The sequence below is a fragment of the Pipistrellus hanaki genome (genome assembly GCF_964339955.1).
Source record: "Pipistrellus hanaki genome assembly, chromosome: 20".
NCBI classification, from domain to species: Eukaryota; Metazoa; Chordata; class Mammalia; order Chiroptera; family Vespertilionidae; genus Pipistrellus; species Pipistrellus hanaki.
In genome coordinates, this window is record NC_140522.1 from 2,456,239 (window position 1) to 2,472,913 (window position 16,675).

A 16,675-nucleotide genomic window follows, 5' to 3' on the forward strand; every position below is an offset into this window, starting at 1 on the left:
CAGAAAGCCTGAGAAAACATTTTTAGAATGTCGTGAATGTGGCCGGCTCTATCAGACAAGATTGCTGTTATCAACAATGTCATCAGCATGATATCCTGGGCACAGCCACCAGGCAGAGCCTGGATGGCACAGTTTGGGGAAGACTATAGGATTTTAGCAGCCAAATAGGTCAGGTACCCTAACCTGAGCCCCACTGATTTCTCCTGGGGGTCCTTGGTTAGTAGGGAGGGGAGCATAGAAACCTGTGGTCCTCAAGTTCATTGACATCTTGGCACTTGCTTTGAAATTCGCATGGGAAAAGTTCGCTGCTATGAGAAACTCGGGCCCCCTCTGGTTTTTAGAGCAGCTGCCACAAACGAATGTCGCTTTCAAAAAAAAAAGCACGACCCAGTTACCTTTTTTCAGACCAAGTGTAAGTTATTGCCTGAGAAGCCGTGATATAAAGATGGCCTGACAGACCCAATTTAAGGCCGCCGTCAGCCAAAAAGTATGTCAGGTCCACGGTCTGGAAGATCAGGGGCAGCAGCTAAAAAGGAAACTCACATCCAGGTTATAAGACCCTCAGGGAATTAAAGAACGTGGCTGGAACTGGTGGGGAATGAATATACATAGTCCTGCACTCCAGGGACGTACTAAAAATAGGCAAATGCCAAATGTGTAATAAGGTAAACTAGGGAGATGGCGGCTCCAGTGTAGGAATTGTAAAAATTAATATAAACAGAGCCGTTTTTCTAGAGAGAGCGAGGAAGGGAGAGAGAAAGATCCATTGGCTGTCTCCTGCACGCTCCCTACTGGGGATCCAGCCAGCAACCCGGGCATGTGCCTTCACAGGGCAATCAAATTAGTGACCTCTGGGCCCATGGACCTATGCTCAGCCAACTGAGCCACACCGTTCGGGCCCAAAGGGTGCTACTTCCTGTGTGTTCGTACCACGGTGATCCATTAATCTAAATAAGATGACAGGCCGGCTGGGGTGGCTCAGTGGTTGAGCATCGACCTATGATCCAGGAGTTCAGGGTTCGATTCCCGGTCAGGGCACATGCCCGGGGTTGTGGGGGCTCCATCCCCAGGGTGGGGCGTGCAGGAGGCAGCCCATCAACGATTCTCTCTCATCATTGTTTCTATCGCTCTCTCCCTCTCCCTTCTTCTTTGAAATCAATAAAAATATAAAAAAAACAAAAAGCCAAAACTGGTTTGGCTCAGTGTAGAGCGTCGGTCTGCGGACTGAAAGGTCCCGGGTTCGATTCCGGTCAAGGGCATGTACCTTGGTTGCAGGCACATCCCCGGTAGGGGGTGTGCAAGAGGCAGCTGGTCGGTGTTTCTCTCTCATCGATGTTTCAAGCTCTCTATCTCTCTCCCTTTCTCTCTGGAAAAAATCAATAAAATATATTTAAAAAAAAAAAAAAAAGATGGGGATGAAGGCAGTAACCTTCTGGGGAAGATGGTGCATGTGCTGTATGTGTCATGTTCAACCACATGTCATGTTCTGAAGGGCCATTCCAGGACGGTTATCTTCCTAGTTAAAGATCACAGCATGTCTCCTCTCTCCAATGCCCATCCCAACGAGCCAACGACAGCCGAATGTCAGCCACCTGTTGTCAGGCTGTTAGGACAGGTGTCCGGGGAATGGCCTGGCATCGACCCATGAACCAGGAGGTCAGGGTTTGATTCCCGGTCCGGGCACATGCCCTGGTTGTGGGCTCCATCCCAGGGATCTCCAGTGGGAGGCGTGCAGGAGGCAGCTGAACAATGATTCTGGTCATTGATGTTTCTCTCCCTCTCCCTCTCCTCTCCTCTCTGAGATCAATAAAAGCATATTCACACACACAGAGATGTCTGGGGAATGAACTTGTTTTCCCAGTTTCCACCTTCCTTACAGACGCTTTCTGTGGGGATGCGGGCAGGCCCCGAGGACGGTGACTCATCGGACATCTGTGACTGGTTATTCCGGATGCGGCCCGACCTGGGCTCGGCGCTCCACTCCCACCCCCGGAGAGGATGGGTTGGGGGGGTAGGCGGGGGGGAGGGGGCGGGTGAGCCTGGCTTATTTTTTTGGTGTGGTTCATCCCCTCACCTGAGGACAATTCCCTATTGATTTATGGAGTGGAAAAAGAGGGGAGAGAGAGAGAGAGAAACATCAATGTGAGAGAGACACATGGTGCCTGCACCCGAGGTACATGCCCTGGACCAGAGTGGGACCCGTGACTCTTCAGTCTGCAGGCCGACGCTCTATCCACTGAGCAACACTGGCCAGAGCGAACCTGGTGGATATAGACCAGCCGGTGCAGGGTGTGGTTGGAGGGCCGAGTTCAGGACTGAGACGAGGAGGAAGGGAAGGACGGGAGTACCTGACAGATTCACTCTCGGCAGAAATGTGAATGTTTTGAGGGAATCATGGTCTGTCACCAAGTCCGAGCAGGGGCGAGGCACCCATGTCTAAGGAACAGAACCGCCTTCTCCCGGCAAAGCCACACCACAGGACCCAAAACAGGGCCCTTCTGTCCTCTGATATCATTCTTTTATATATATATATATATATATATATATATATATATATATATATAAAATTTGTATTGATTTCAGATTGGAAGAGGGAGAGATAGAAACATCAATGATGAGAATCACTCATCAGCTGCCTCCTGAGTGCCCCCCACTGGGGATCGAGCCCCGAACCCAGGCATGTTCCCGACTGGGAATCGAACCGTGACCTCCTGGCTCCTGGGCCGAAGCTCAACCCCTGGGCCACACGGATGGGCTGGAAGCTTCTGGAATCTGGTACAGAGGCTCTTAACGGACAGAGCTCTTGCTAGGAGGCAAGCCCACGCCCTATGTTAGAGAACTGCTCGGGGGCAAGAGGCAAGCAGACCCGCTGGGACGTGTCACAGGCCCGGCCTGCGTGTACGGGCGCCCGCTGCCGTCACGGCTGACGTGCGCAGGCACAGGACCGGGTACAAGTGGAATTTTCCGTGCCGCGGCCGAGGCCGGTAATTTTCCAGACTAATTTAAACCAGGTTCCTGTCAACGGCAGCGAGTCCAGCCATGGCGGAGGCAGAAGCCCCAGGCTCGGTGCTGTCACCTGACTGGGGTCAGCACTCCATGGTCACCCCGTTTCCTGGCCCTGGGCGGCTTCCCGAGCATCCTCGCACCGGGTGGCCAGACGGACGTCTGTCCCCAGGGGGACCCGCACCCGACGGGTCGGCAGTGCCCTGCGGAGCCTGGCGGGTCACCGGCTAACGTCCAGCGACTACATCCCAGCAGCCCGGACCCTCAGCGAGGCCCGACGTAAACACGGGAACGGGACAGGGGGCCGGATGGCGCTCTCGCCGAAAGCAGAGGACAGGCAGACGGCTGGAAATGGCAACGGTTTAATGAGCCCGTGGCACGCCGCTCACGCACCCTGTCTGCGGAGGGTGACCCGTGCCTTCCCGAATGCTCTTGGGCCTGAGGGGAAGCCGGTTCACAAAACGAAAAAGCATACGTGATCCAGTGTCTGAGACCGGGGAGTCGGAGACACCGACCCTGTTTCTTTTTCCCAGCGGAGAGGAAACAGAACAAAACGAAAACGTGGTTCGGTGATTCCGCGTGCGGGTCGGCACCGTTCAGAGCCGGGCTCCGGGCTGCGGGCTCCGCTGGCAGCCCCAGCGGGGAGCCCCCACGGGAGGTCACGGGAGGCGGACCAGAATGATGTCATAACATAAAACCTGGGACGTGATGTCATAAAATAAATCCCGGGCGGGGAAGCAGGCACGCCTGCCCTGTTGGTCCTGCCCCTTCTCGCCGTTAGCTTTTGGTTGTGAAGTAAACGTTTGCTGGGAGGGAGGGCGGAGGGGGGGGGGGGGGCAGCCAGCAGGCCCCTGGCGAACCCCCTCCCCCGCCCCCAGATCCTCGCATGATTGCTGTTCCCGTGCCGCCCTACAGGAAGCGATTTCAAGTATTCGATCCCTATCAAAAGTTGGTATCAAAAGTAACAAAGGACCTGATTTCTCTGTAATCCCACGTTTTAAAAAATAACTTAAGGAGCAGGAGTCCGGCCCTCTGGTGGAGAGACCCTGAGGTGGGGCTAGAGCTGCTGCAGGCAGCGCGGCGAGGCGTCGGCGTTGAGCGCCTCGATCATGGACCGCAGCGTGGGGAAGGTCTCCGACACGGAGGGCAGGGCCTTGTAGGAAGGCGGGATGCTGGAGGGAGACACAGGAGGGTGAGCGGCCTCACGCTGTACAGAGACAGCAAGACTGATGCTGTGTTCCTTCCCGCCGTCACCCTCTCTCCATCAATCCCTCCTCCCCCGTCCGCACGACCCCCTCTCCCCTCTGCGGCCCCAGGGAGACCCACCTTTTCAAGTTCATCCAGCTCCTGGCTGCTTTGCTGAAGGCCTCAGAGCCGGGGGCTGTCATGGCTTCGAAGTCAACCAGCTGAGATGGAAGGAGCATCAGGGAGGGGGTCAGACAGAGGAGCGGCTCTTGGGAGCATCCGGTCCCTCCCGGGGTCCCTCCCGGGGCCTGGCCACCCGCCCCGGCTGCCGCCTACCTTGCCCTTGGGGATCTTGCCGGCCACCTCCTTGCCGCTGGCCATCAGTGCCCCCACGATCACCGAGTACGCGATCACGCTGTGAGAGGAGGCAGGGTCAGTCCCCGGCTCTGGGCTGCCCGTCGTCAAAGATGGCGGTTCCCTTCCCTTAAAACCCTCTGGACGTTAAACCTAAGACTGCCTCCTGGGGACTAAAGAGCACTTACTGATTCACCGCAAAAGAGGAAGGGCCCATGTGACCAAGAACACTCTGGTTCTGAGGAATAAAAGCCACCTTGTAACTAGGACGTTCCTTCCCTCAGGCGCTCCGTTCCCGGGACAATGGATTAGAAAGTACATCTGTTTCTATCTAACAGCTGCCCGTAACGTGCCCATCAGCAATACGCTCCGCAGATCCAGACGGATCCCATCGGTTCAGCATTAAAAACTTTCGTACCCACACCCACAGGAGGAGGCGTAAGCAAAGAAAAAAACGTTTCTCTCCACGTAAAACCTTTTCCAGGACAGGCCGGCGCTCACCTGGACCCTCGAGAGAGCGGCATCAAGTTATAGAAGTAATAAACTAAGGATAGGATTAAGTTGCAAACAGCGTCAGCCTCCTAGGAAAAAAAAGACACACGCCCGTGAGCTCACCCCTCGATGTCAGACGGAGTCTATCGGGGGACAGTCTTCTCCCTCCTCCCCACACCTGCTCCCCCTCCTGACACCTGGCACTTTCCCGTAGTTTTGCTAAAAAAGGGTGCACGGTCCAGTTTAGAATCTACCTCCCCAGCTGTTTTTACATCTGCAAACATTTCTGTTAAGCGCACAAATCTCTAATGTTATCTGCGAGGTCAAAGCACACATGGAGATGAAGATAAGGCACTTACTAGTATGGATTATGCCTTTTACAAGCCTCTCCACCTCAAGAGAAGCTAGTAAGCCCCCCGCTGCACAGAGATGTAGATGGTAAATATGCTTAATTATGTATAAAACTTGATGCTTAATTATATGAAGGACTTGATTAAAAATGAGATAGAAAGTAGGTGCCTGCCAAGGCCGGTTTGGCTCAGTGGATAGAGCGTCAGCTTGGGGACTGAGAGGTCCCGGGTTCGATTCCGGTCAAGGGCATGTACCTTGGTTGCGGGCATATCCCCAGTAGGGGGTGTGCAAGAGGCAGCTGATCGATGACTCTCTCTCATCGAAGTTTCTAACTCTCTATATCTCTCCCTTCCTCTCTGTACAAAATCAATAAAATATATTTTAAAAAAAGAAAAAAAAGAAAAGAAAGTAGGTGCCTGCAGACGTGGATGGAGCCTCAGGCTCTCGGCCCAGGGGCAGCGCAGGGGACCGGCCAGGACCCCTCCGGGGAGATCCCTGGCGTTGGGGTGGGCAGTGGAGGGACAAGGTCGCAGACCAGAAAAGCTCACTTTGATCAGGGACCGAATTTTTCATCCGTCGTGACAAAGCCCGGACGTATGATAAAACAGTAACTAATAAATTCATTTCCCTTCCCCAATGACTGCAGTTACTGAGGGTGGGGACGTTTTGACAAGAACGATTTAAAATGCGTACAGGACCACGAGAGCTGATTTCAAGCATGAAACGTACAGTTCCCAGGAGGGGCAGAGAAGCGCAGGCGGCGTGGGCGAGAGGGACACACACCCACCCCGAACTCGGCCGAGAGGATGAGCACTTTGCCTTTGGCGGTCAGGTCTCGGTAGAGGGCGTCGATCTCCGCGTGATATAACTGGGTCCGCTCCTCCGTGGTCTGAGTCTCCACGGAAAACAGGATGTTGCCGACCCTGAAGATACAAGAGCGCGCGTCAGAGGCGGGTGCTCCGCGGCCCAGAGCCAAACACGGAGAGTGAAACGGGAAGCCGAGGGCTCGCTGACGTGGCACAGGCCCCGCGGACAGCGGCCCCGCCTCTCCAACCACCGGATGGGGCTGGGCCACAGGGTGCCGTTTTCTCTCAACACGGGAGCTGGCTCGGTCTAACCACATGCATTTGTTCTAGGAGCTTAAGCGAATACAGGGGAAGACAGCTACCCATGGCACAGAGGGCGTCTCAACGCCCAGAAACACCCCCCTCCCCCCCCCCCCTCCCCGTGTGAGCGGGGCTCAGGGCGTCAGAAAGCTCAGGGACACCAGCTTCCTCTCCTTCCTTTTTTATTTATTTTTATTAATACATTTTATTGATTTTTTTTTTTTTTTTTTACAGAGAGGAAGAGAGAGGGACAGAGAGTTAGAAACATTGATGAGAGAGGAACATCGACCAGCTGCCTCCTGCACACCTCCCACTGGGGATGTGCCCGCAACCAAGGCACATGCCCTTGACTGGAATCGAACCTGGGACCTTTCAGTCGGCAGGCCGATGCTCTATCCACTGAGCCACACCGGCTTAGGCTCCTCTCCCTTCTTTAAGCCTCTGCTGCAGGCGCAGCTCCAGGCCAGGGCGCCGAGAGGATGTCATTTGGTGCCACAGGTGTTTGAGGGAGGCGGCAGAAGTGAGGCAGGAACTGCTAGGACCTGATACTGCCATTGTGAGGGCACGAGGCTCCGGATGAAGTCTGGATTTTATTTTATTTTTATTTTATTTTATTTAAGTCTGGATTTCAGACGTCTATGCATAGAAAAGGCGAAGCGGCCGGAGAACCCGCGGCCGCGCACGTACCTGTCCCCCGTGATGGTGATGGTGAAGCCGTCGTACTCCTTGCCCTGGTCCTTGAGGCTGGGCACCTTGGTGTTCACCGTGAAGCCGTCCTTGGTCTTCGTGTTGAACTGCTTCCGGGGGGAAGGAAAAGCACGTCACTCGCGTGCACGTCACTCGTGTGCACGTCACTCGTGCACACGTCACTTGTGTGCACGTCATTCGTGTGCACGTCACTCGTGTGCATGTCACTCGTGTGCACGTCATTCGTGTGCACATCACTCGTGTGCATATCACTGTCCACCTCCGCCGGCCGCTGTGCAGGCGGACTCCTCGCCGCGCTCCCCGGAGGCCACAGAGAGGTGCCCGGGGCACAGCCCGGCCGTCAGGGACAGAGCACAGTGCACCCCGTACTGTTTGGAACTTCCCCGAGCGTGGTTTACCGTCTCAGAGAACCCTGTCCCCCTGGCCTCGGCACTCGTGAGCCCCGAGGCACCACGCGATGGGAGCAGGATTCACCTGTCCGTATTTTTCCCTTTCCTTCTGTCTCCCACACCCACTGCCTCCTCACGGGCTTGCTTCTATGCCTTAGCGCGGTGCGGTGTTTTGTTTTATGTTGGTTACTACACCGCATGGATATGCCGGGGTTCTCGGGCAGCAGCTTTATAAACTTTACACCATCGGCGGCGGGAATCGTAATGGACGTGGCCGTCAGCAGCCCGAGGAAGGCAGCCCTTGACTTGGACCCCGAACGTGAGCCGCGCAGGGACGGCGAGCTTATACCTTCATGATGGGGAGCAGGTCCTCCACCTTATGCACCTTCTCCAGGGCCTCCCGCACCTCCAGCAGGCCTTTGGGGTTGTTGGCGCTGAGAGAGAGAGAGAGAGACAGAGAGACAGAGAGAGAGAGAGAGAGAGAGAGAGAGAGAGAGAGAACTACCATCAACACAGGAACGGGTGACTGCGTGGTTACCTCCCGCTGGGCCACAGCGGAAGTTTCTAAATAATGGGAAGGTTTAATCCAAGTGAGTTTGGCCCGCAGATGAGAATGGAGGAGGCAGGAGTGGCCCATCCAGATGGGGAAACAGGGAGCAGCAGATTGGACGAGCACCCTGTTTGGCCATAAAAACCTCATTCGCTGATTCCAACGCTGAAATGAGAGGCAAATGCTTTTTCTTTGCTCACACAGAAGTACACTGCTAGGTTTTCTGTGGGGTTTTTTTTAAATTTTTTATTTCCCTGTTAGGCTTTTATATCAACTTTATATTTACTTGGTGATAATGACTAAGTCAGATTGTTTTCTCTCCAGTGTTCTGTTCGCTGTTATGTCTATAGCTTTACATCCCCCTGCCTCTCGGGGGGGAGGGATGGATGCGGAGGCTGACGCCCCTGGCAGAGAAGGCCAGAGGGGCAGCCTGCCTTTGAGAAGGAGGAGACTAGGAAAGCCACGGACACCGAGGTCCGTGGGGTCCGTTAGGTTATGAGGAAGGCTGAGAAGTCACCGTGAGAGCCCTTAGGATTCCAAACGCGATGTAAACATTTAATGCACTACCTTTACTCCGTCAATAGGCTTGGTTTTCAAGCTTCGTAAACACAACACATACGTGAAACCGACCCAGGACTACGAAAAAGAATGTAAAGGATTACCCGTGATAAATAAGAATTCTGTCTTTAATGAAATGAAGAATCTTCTCGAAGTACTCCAGATAGCGCATGTTTATCACCTGGCCCCTGGAAGAGACAACTGGGAGCTTTCACAAAGGAAGAGGTTCCAAACGACATCGGATGTCCAAGTTAATGTCAGAGGACAGCGAGAAAGCGAATGAGCTGATGCAGCCACACCTACAGGGAATTCACTCGTTTGCAACCAAGGCACGGAGAGGCGAGGACTGCTGGTCGGCTGGAGGAGCCGGTTCTGGGGGGAAAGGGGCTAGTTCTGGGGGTGAAGGTGCCGGTTCTGGGGGGAAAGGTGCGGGGCCCCTGCCCAGCTCACCAGGAAAAGAGCCATGGGTCTCTCCTGGGCTCCGGGCGCCCGTTTTAGGATAAACCTGGACGAGGACAGCAGAGATGCACGGGGGTCCTACCTGATTAAATTGATGTGGTTGTTAAAACCTCTGCTCAGACTGCGTGCCGGCATCTGGTCTAACCACAGCACCGGCTGGTCCGGGTCGGCGATCCTGTGAACAGAGATATCGATGTGAGAGACACACATTGAGTAGCTGCCTCTTGCGTGAGCCCCGACCAGGGCCCGGGCCGGGGAGAAGCCTGCAACCGAGGTTTTGTGCCCTTGACAGGAATGGAACCCGGGACCCTTCGGTCTGAAGGCCGAGGCTCTACCCACTGAGCCACACCGGCCAGGGCGAGGAAGAGACCCCCGTCTTGTCATGCAGATGCTGCTGGTTACCGTCTCCACTTCACCGCAATGTCGAACATGTCCCTCCACTGCATCAGCCGCGTCTTCCCGTTCATGCGCACCTTCGAGCTGGTCCAGGTCCGCTGCACGGCCTGCATGACCTCCAGCGCGGCCAGGCCCATGGCTGCGGGAGACACACGTGTGTGTGATGATCCCGTCGGGATGTTGAGTGATAAGCACAACAAATGCTGGTGTTTTTTTTTTTTTAAAAAAAAAAAGCACAGCAAGGTTTAGCAACCCTCGCTCATCGGTCTGGAATGTTTCGTGTTCGGAGCGCTCCACGTACCTCTGTGGATCCTCTTGTTGGGCAGGAAGCCGGGCGTCTCGTACTGCATGAGTGAGCCCAGGCGGTCCGCCACGCAGATGAGCTCCTGCACCTCGGGCTTGTAGCTCTGGAAGTTCTGGTGCAGCACGTCCCTGGAAGCAGCCGTCCGCACACCGTGAGGACCTTCGCGACGGGCACCGGCCGTCGGATCCCCCCGGGGAGCGGCCGCCGCCTCCACCGAGAGCCGATCGCATTAACCGTCCGGCTCCGTGGGACGCGGGGCCCGAATCCGCACCGGGTTCTTCCTCGGCGGGACCTGCGCCTGCTTCTGTGAGACCCCAGGAGCGCCTCCCTCCCCTCCCCTATGGGGTCCGTGCAGCCCTTTCCGGCTCAGCCAAGCCCTCCTGCCTGTGCCTCCAGCATGCTTTTTAAATTTTTTTATTTTATTTTAACATATTGTTATTGATTTTCAGAGAGGAAGGGAGAGGGAGAGATAGAAACATCCGTGATGAGAGAGAATCATGGATCGGCTGCCTCCTGCAAGTCCCCCCACTGGGGATCGAGCCCACAACCCAGGCAGGTGCCCTTGACCGGAATCAAACCTGGGACCCTTCCGTTCACAGGCCAACGCTCTATCCACTGAGCCAAACCAGCCAGGCTATCATATATGTGTATGTGTGTGGTGTGTGTGTGTGTGTGTGTGTGTGTATATATATATATATATATATATATATATATATACACATACATATATACATATATACACACATATATATATATAAATATCTGCAGACGTGTCAAACACAGGAGGAATCGGAGGCGTGGACAGAAAGCCCTGTGTGGTGGAGAGGGAGCCGGAGGGACTGATGGCTCGGCCCGAACGAGAGGCCGCGCCCCAGGGCACTCACTTGATGTGCGGCTGCAGGCCCGGCTGCTCCTCGTAGTCCTCGATGAGGAAGGGCAGGCTCTTGGCCCAGTGGTCCTTGAAGCTCCCGGGCAGGTCGGCGTCCACGTTGTACTCGGTGAGGGGCGTGTCCAGGTGCGAGTGGAGGTACCGCGAGTACTCTGCGGGCGGAAGGGAGCGCTCACACACTGCCTCCCGGAGGAAGCGCCGGCGCCGGCGGGCTGCCACACGCGGGCTTCGTGACAACGTCACTCCGTGACGGTAACTCTAAGTGGGGAGCGTCACGCCAGAGGAAGACAAGCATCACATGATCTCACTCGTGAGTGGGATCTGAGGAACAAAACAGACCCGGCGGGGAGGCGGGGGTGGGCGGGAAGAGATTAAGCAGGAAGAACTTTTATGCTTGTATACGTAACAATAACGCAGTGCCTGCCTCCTGAGGAGGTGGGAGCGAGGGGGAGGGAAGGTCAATGGGGAAAAAGAGACATCTGTAATACTTTCAACAATAAAGATAAGTTAAAAAAAAAAAAATCCTAGCCCTGACCAGTGTGGCTCAGTGGATAGAGCGTCGGCCTGCAGACTGAAGGGTCCCAGGTTCAATTCCGGTCAAGGGCATGTACCCTGGTTTTGGGCGCATCCCTAGTAGGAGGTGTGCGGGAGACAGCTGATGGATGTTTCTCTCTCATCGATGTTTCTGGCTCTCTATCCCTCTCCCTTCCTCTCTGTAAAAAATATATATATTTGATTTTTTATATATATCTATATATATATTTTTTAAATCCTAACTGGAGACTCCAGATTTAATTAAGTCCCTTTTCTATATGCCAATCGGAGTGCCCTGCCAGGGACTGGAGTCCCCGGGTGAAATACGAGCCGTCAGCCGGGGCCGCTGCGGCTGGGTTTTAACCGTCTTTCCACGCACTACACACAGAGCTCACGTTTCCATCCCGGGCACTGCGAATCCGAGTGTCAGGCTGAGCCTGGTTCCCTGCCACCTGCTCGGTGAGCCACTGCCTATATGGTTTCACAGCGGACCGGCCGCTGCTTCTCTCTGCGAGGCAGCGCGGAAAACACCCGGACCTGGGCCCCGTCCCGCGGCCTAGAGCTCCCGAGTCCAAGTCCTCCGAACCAGGAAAAGGAGGGAACGCAGAGGACAGTGCTGTGCCTTCCAGCATTCCGTGTCAGAGCGCGTGCCCGCGCGGGGGACTCACCGCGGAGGTACTTCACCTTCAGGTACTCGGGGCTGGCCTTCTGGCCGGGCAGCGGGTCGTTGAGCATGACCTTGGTCTGCGCCTTGATGCCCTCGTAGAACTGGCCCATGGCCACGTGGCTGAGGCCCCTCATGTACTGGCACACCTCGTTGTAGGGCTCCAGCTGCAGACACCGCTGGGCGGCGAGGGGGCGGGGAGGGCCATTAGTGTCAGTCCGGTTCGGTGCAATCAGACCCAGCACATGCTGCGAACGAGCCCACAGGACAGGGCTCCCTGCCGGCCCGTACACCCCACGACTTCCCCGGGGAGACACACACACACACACACACACACACACACACACACACACACCCCGCAGGCCGCGCCGCTCACCTTGAAGCTCTTCAGCGCCTCCTGCAGGCTGCCGTGGTGGTAGAGCATCAGGCCGCGGAGCTGCAGGGTCTGCACGTGGTTCTGGTTGAGCAGCAGGGCCTTCTGGAAGCTCTCGGTGGCGGCCTCGAAGTTGCCCAGCTCCCTAAGGGTCACGCACACGGTACAGACACGTCAGTTCACAGGCTCAGCGAGTCGTCTGCAGAGTTAAGGTCTAATCTGGGGGTCAGACAGCGTGGCGTGGGTGTTCCCTTTTTACTTTTATGGATGTCGGAGAGGAAGGGAGAGGGAGAGAGAGAGAAACATCCATGACGAAGGAGGCTCGTGGATCGGCTGCCTCCTCCTGTATGCCCCTCACTGGGGATGGAGCCCGCCTGTGCTCTGACCGGGAATCGAACCATGACCTCTGGGTTCACAGGCGGATGCTCAACCACTGAGCCATGCCAGCCGGGCCCTCAGAGGTTTGAAGAGGGTCTCTGTTGCTGTCTTCCTTTCCTAACTTTTACAGGACCCCTGAGTACGTCGCTGAGAGACCACTCCTCTCTGAGGCTCTGGCTTGCCACTCGCCACCGGCCTGCTCCCTGCCCCTCCCCCCCCCCCCCCCCCCCGCCCTGCTCCCCTCACCTGTAGGCCTGCCCCAGGCTTTTGTACGCATCGATGAAGTCAACCTTCTGCTTCAGCGCTTCTTTGAAGGATTCGATCGCTTCCTGCAAAAAGCACAGGCATTGCTGTTTCACTCGCATAACAGTTCAACTTGGGTTTTGCTTACATCGCTAAAACACCTGACTGTCCGTTACGCATGGTCTCTGAGCGACCTTCTGACTAGGAGGACTTCAGAGAGAGAGAGAGAGAGGGAGGAAGTGCAACCTCTGAACCTGGAGGGCGTGCTTCCGTCCACAGCTGCCTCCCCAGGAACCTCAGCCTCTCCCTGCCTTTCCTCAGGACGCTCAGCCTCAAGCTCCCACCTTCCTGTGAGTCACTACCACTTCCTTCACGAATGGAAGCCTCTGGAACAACGGAGCCCACCAGCTGTGGGGATAACGCAGACGCTCACAACCAGCAGCAAAAAAACAGGCCCGACAAAGAAGTGGGGAAGCAAGCCCACGGGGAAACTGTTCACTAAGCCATAAAAAGGCTCCCCGGCTGGCTGTCTGAAGGATCCCCATGGTCTACGGGAAACAGGAAGAGGGGCACAAACTAAAACAGAAACCTTGAAGGTGGGCGTATGGGGCCCGGCTCCTGGCAGCACCGTGGCAGGTCTGCGGCTGGGGGGGGCCCTGCCGGGAGGACCCTTCTATTTCAGAACCGACACCCCAGGCTCACACCGGCACCAAGTGTCTTTTTCATTCTGATGGGATCGTGGGCGGTGATAAGAGATTATTTTACACATTTCCCCGGGAAAAGAAGTGTCTCGCTGAAGTGGATGGCTACAGAGTCTCATACTTTAAGGAGAAAGATGTTACTACTTCTGCGATCATCATTGCATCCTCATGAGATAGCTCAGAGCAGGAAACTACGAGAGAGGTCACACGCCCTGCACATCGTAGGCACTCGATAAATATTGAATGATCCGGAAGGCACACAGGATAATTCTGCAAAAGCAGTACGATCCTAATTCTTTTTTTTCTTTTCTTTTTTTTTTTTAAAGTTATGCATCCCCTGCTTCTGGATTTTCTTAGGGGCAAGAGGCTGGCTTTTAAAAATTCTTGCAAGGCAACAACGAGACCACCTGCACTTGAAGGAATTCAACCGAATGCTGTTTGGTAGAAAGAGAACAGGGAAATTCGATGTTTAAGAAATGTCAAAGACCACTGTGACCTAAGCTTCCCGTTATGACGTCATTTGATTTTTTTTTAAATTTTGCAACTCTATCTTCCCTTCAACAAACACGTTTTGAGCGCCTACTACGGGCAGGGCAGTGTGAGGCACGGAGAGACAGAGGTGAGCGGGTCACGACCTCTGACCTCCAGGCACTCAGTGGCGTTAGAAGCTAGGATCTACCCAGGTTATTAGAATCCGCACTAAGAACTACGACAGAGGCGCGAGCCCGCATCCTGGGGGCAGAGGGGACGGGGCGACCTGGCCGGGATGGCACAGGCTCCTGGGGGAGGGGGTGGGGAGGAGCTGGGCCTCAGAGGACGTGAAGGAGAGGAACTGGGGAAGGACAGAGCCTGGTGGACGGGAAGGGGCGGAGCAGGGCACAGGGTGCTCAGAATTGGGGGTGGGGGGGGTAGGAAGGGGTCAGCAGGAGTGCGGGCAGCTCAGGGGGGAGGGGAGGCGTTGTGGAGATGGGAGAGCTGGGGACCAGGCCGGTGTCAGGGCTGGGGGCTGCAGGCGGGGGTGTGACCTACGTTCGGGCTCTAGACGGGGTCATGGCTGAGCACAGCAGAGTGGACAGACTGAGAGGGGAGAGATGGGGGCCCGGGAGGAGGGGCTCGACGGAGACAGTGTCTCAGGAAAAGAAAAGAAGGGTCTGATCCGGGAGACACCCTAAGAGCAAACTAAGAGGCGCCGGCGGCTGTGTGGGTGTAGGGACGAGGAAACAGGGAGTTAGGGAGCGTCTCAGCTGAGAGCCTGGGTGGGAGGAGCACTACCCATTGGGAGGAGGGCGGGAGGAAGGACAGAGGCGGGAGGGGAGGGGAGGGTAGGAGCCCGGCTCCGTCTGGGTGACTGTGGGCGTCTGGGGAGGTAGGTGCCCAGGGCCGTCGGCTGCCCACTGCACTTACAGCATGCTCGGACGCCACACATCTTCAATGTCTGATTTCTCTTCAGCTTTTAAGAGGCTTTGGTTTCGGGGTTCCTGTCTAATGACTGCACAGCTCTCTACCTCATTCTGCCAAAGAGGGGACATAGCAGAATCAAGATGTGAAGCCATTGGGAACAAAGAAACGGCGTTCGAGTGCGTCAGCCTCGACGGGTGCGCGCTGGCTCCGGGCTGGTGGCGGAGGGGGGCGGCCGGCTCTCCAACCCCCCACCCCGGCCGCGGCACCACCTCAGGGAACCCTCAGGGTCAAGGCTGATCGGAATACGTGCTCAGAACATACAATTTCTTAAGCATCCCTGAAACACAGATACAACAGAGAGAACCCAACAGGAAAATCCCACGTCTGGTACAGCTATGCACCGGACAGCTGTGCCGTCTGCCATGCAATGCCGCCTGGTAGACTTCTAATGGGTTAGCCCAGTGGTCGGCAAACCCGTTAGCCAGCAGAGCCAAATATCAACAGGATGAGAGCCGACGTCTGCGCGTGGGCCACGAAGTTCCAATCGCACTGTGTGAGCGCGCCCGCACGTGGTATTTTGTGGAAGAGCCACACTCAAGGGGCCAAGGAGCCGCGTGTGGCTCGCGAGCCGCAGATTGCCAACCACTGGGCTAGATTATGACGTGAATAAGGGATCACCCATCACCCAGTTCCTGGATTTCTGAACGGCTGCTGGCCTGGAGGAACCCTTCACTGGGGATAATCTAAACTAAGTTTGTTCATTGAGTGAAGGCCTGACTCGGTTTCCCTCTGTGCCAAGCTCAATGCCACGGCACCCTCCCTGCCGCGCGGCGAAGGCGGAGTCCGCAGACCGCGCCCGCGCCGCCCACCGCGGTCACCTTGAGCAGGCCTCGGTGGAAGAAGGTCAGCCCCTTGTACAGCATGGCGATGGGCTGGTTCCGGTTCAGCTCCAGGGACTGCTGGAAGTCTTCGTGGGCCGTGGCGTAGTCCTGTAGGGAGAGCGGACAGAATGAGGGGGGTCCGCCGGACAGCTGGGCATTCCCTACATCTGGCCGGGAGAGAAAAAAAAACCATTTATTCTGCGCCCTTTCAGCCTGAGAGGAAACATTTCAGGACCATAACTAACTGGAGTTCTGTCCTAACCGGTGTGGCTCAGTGGATAGAGCGTCGGCCTTCGGACTGAAGGGTCCCAGGTTCGATTCCGGTCAAGGGCATGTGCCTTGGTTGTGGGCACATCCCCAGTGGGAGGTGTGCAGGAGGCAGCTGATGGACGTTTCTCTCTCACTGATGTTTCTAACTCTCTCGCCCTCTCCCTTCCTCTGTGTAAAAAAGTCAATAAGATATATTTTTTAAAAATAACTGGAATTCTTAGACTATTAAAATAGTTGATTTTTTTTTTTTTTTTTTTTTTTAGGAAATTGGTGGGAAAAAATTTCCAAGGTTTAATATAAGTATGCTGTTTCAACTATTAAGAGAATATTACTTTCAGTAATACTCAAATCATAACCTGTTAGATAAAATTTACTTTCTGGTACTAACAGGTTATTATATTAAGTACTTCTAAAATAGCTCACAAACTTCAAATGTATTGTGCTGAGATTTAAAAAATGTGTATAGTTCTTGCATTAAAAATTATT

The 16,675-nt window shown here is 55.3% G+C and overlaps 1 protein-coding gene across 6 annotated transcripts in view; it reads right to left on the reverse strand.

Annotated features, from left to right (window-relative positions):
• Positions 1 to 3,349: 3,349 nt before the first annotated feature.
• Positions 3,350 to 16,675, reverse strand: part of TTC13 (tetratricopeptide repeat domain 13) — a 32,101-nt gene continuing 18,775 nt past the window's right edge. For 3 of the 6 annotated variants that reach the window (XM_084868694.1, XM_084868692.1, XM_084868690.1), the window contains 16 exons: positions 15,917 to 16,027; positions 12,940 to 13,022; positions 12,319 to 12,460; positions 11,947 to 12,121; positions 10,740 to 10,896; positions 9,853 to 9,983; positions 9,558 to 9,690; positions 9,238 to 9,330; positions 8,801 to 8,884; positions 7,938 to 8,022; positions 7,179 to 7,285; positions 6,173 to 6,308; positions 5,044 to 5,123; positions 4,525 to 4,603; positions 4,330 to 4,409; positions 3,350 to 4,175 (listed from right to left, as the gene is read on the reverse strand). In XM_084868694.1, coding sequence (XP_084724820.1) covers positions 4,061 to 4,175; positions 4,330 to 4,409; positions 4,525 to 4,603; positions 5,044 to 5,123; positions 6,173 to 6,308; positions 7,179 to 7,285; positions 7,938 to 8,022; positions 8,801 to 8,884; positions 9,238 to 9,330; positions 9,558 to 9,690; positions 9,853 to 9,983; positions 10,740 to 10,896; positions 11,947 to 12,121; positions 12,319 to 12,460; positions 12,940 to 13,022; positions 15,917 to 16,027 — 1,791 coding nt within the window. In that variant the 3' untranslated portion in view covers positions 3,350 to 4,060. Of the gene's footprint in view, positions 4,176 to 4,329; positions 4,410 to 4,524; positions 4,604 to 5,043; positions 5,124 to 6,172; positions 6,309 to 7,178; positions 7,289 to 7,937; positions 8,023 to 8,800; positions 8,885 to 9,237; positions 9,331 to 9,557; positions 9,691 to 9,852; positions 9,984 to 10,739; positions 10,897 to 11,946; positions 12,122 to 12,318; positions 12,461 to 12,939; positions 13,023 to 15,916; positions 16,028 to 16,675 lie in introns of all 6 variants that reach the window. The other 3 variants (XM_084868693.1, XM_084868691.1, XM_084868689.1) reach the window with 1 other exon arrangement.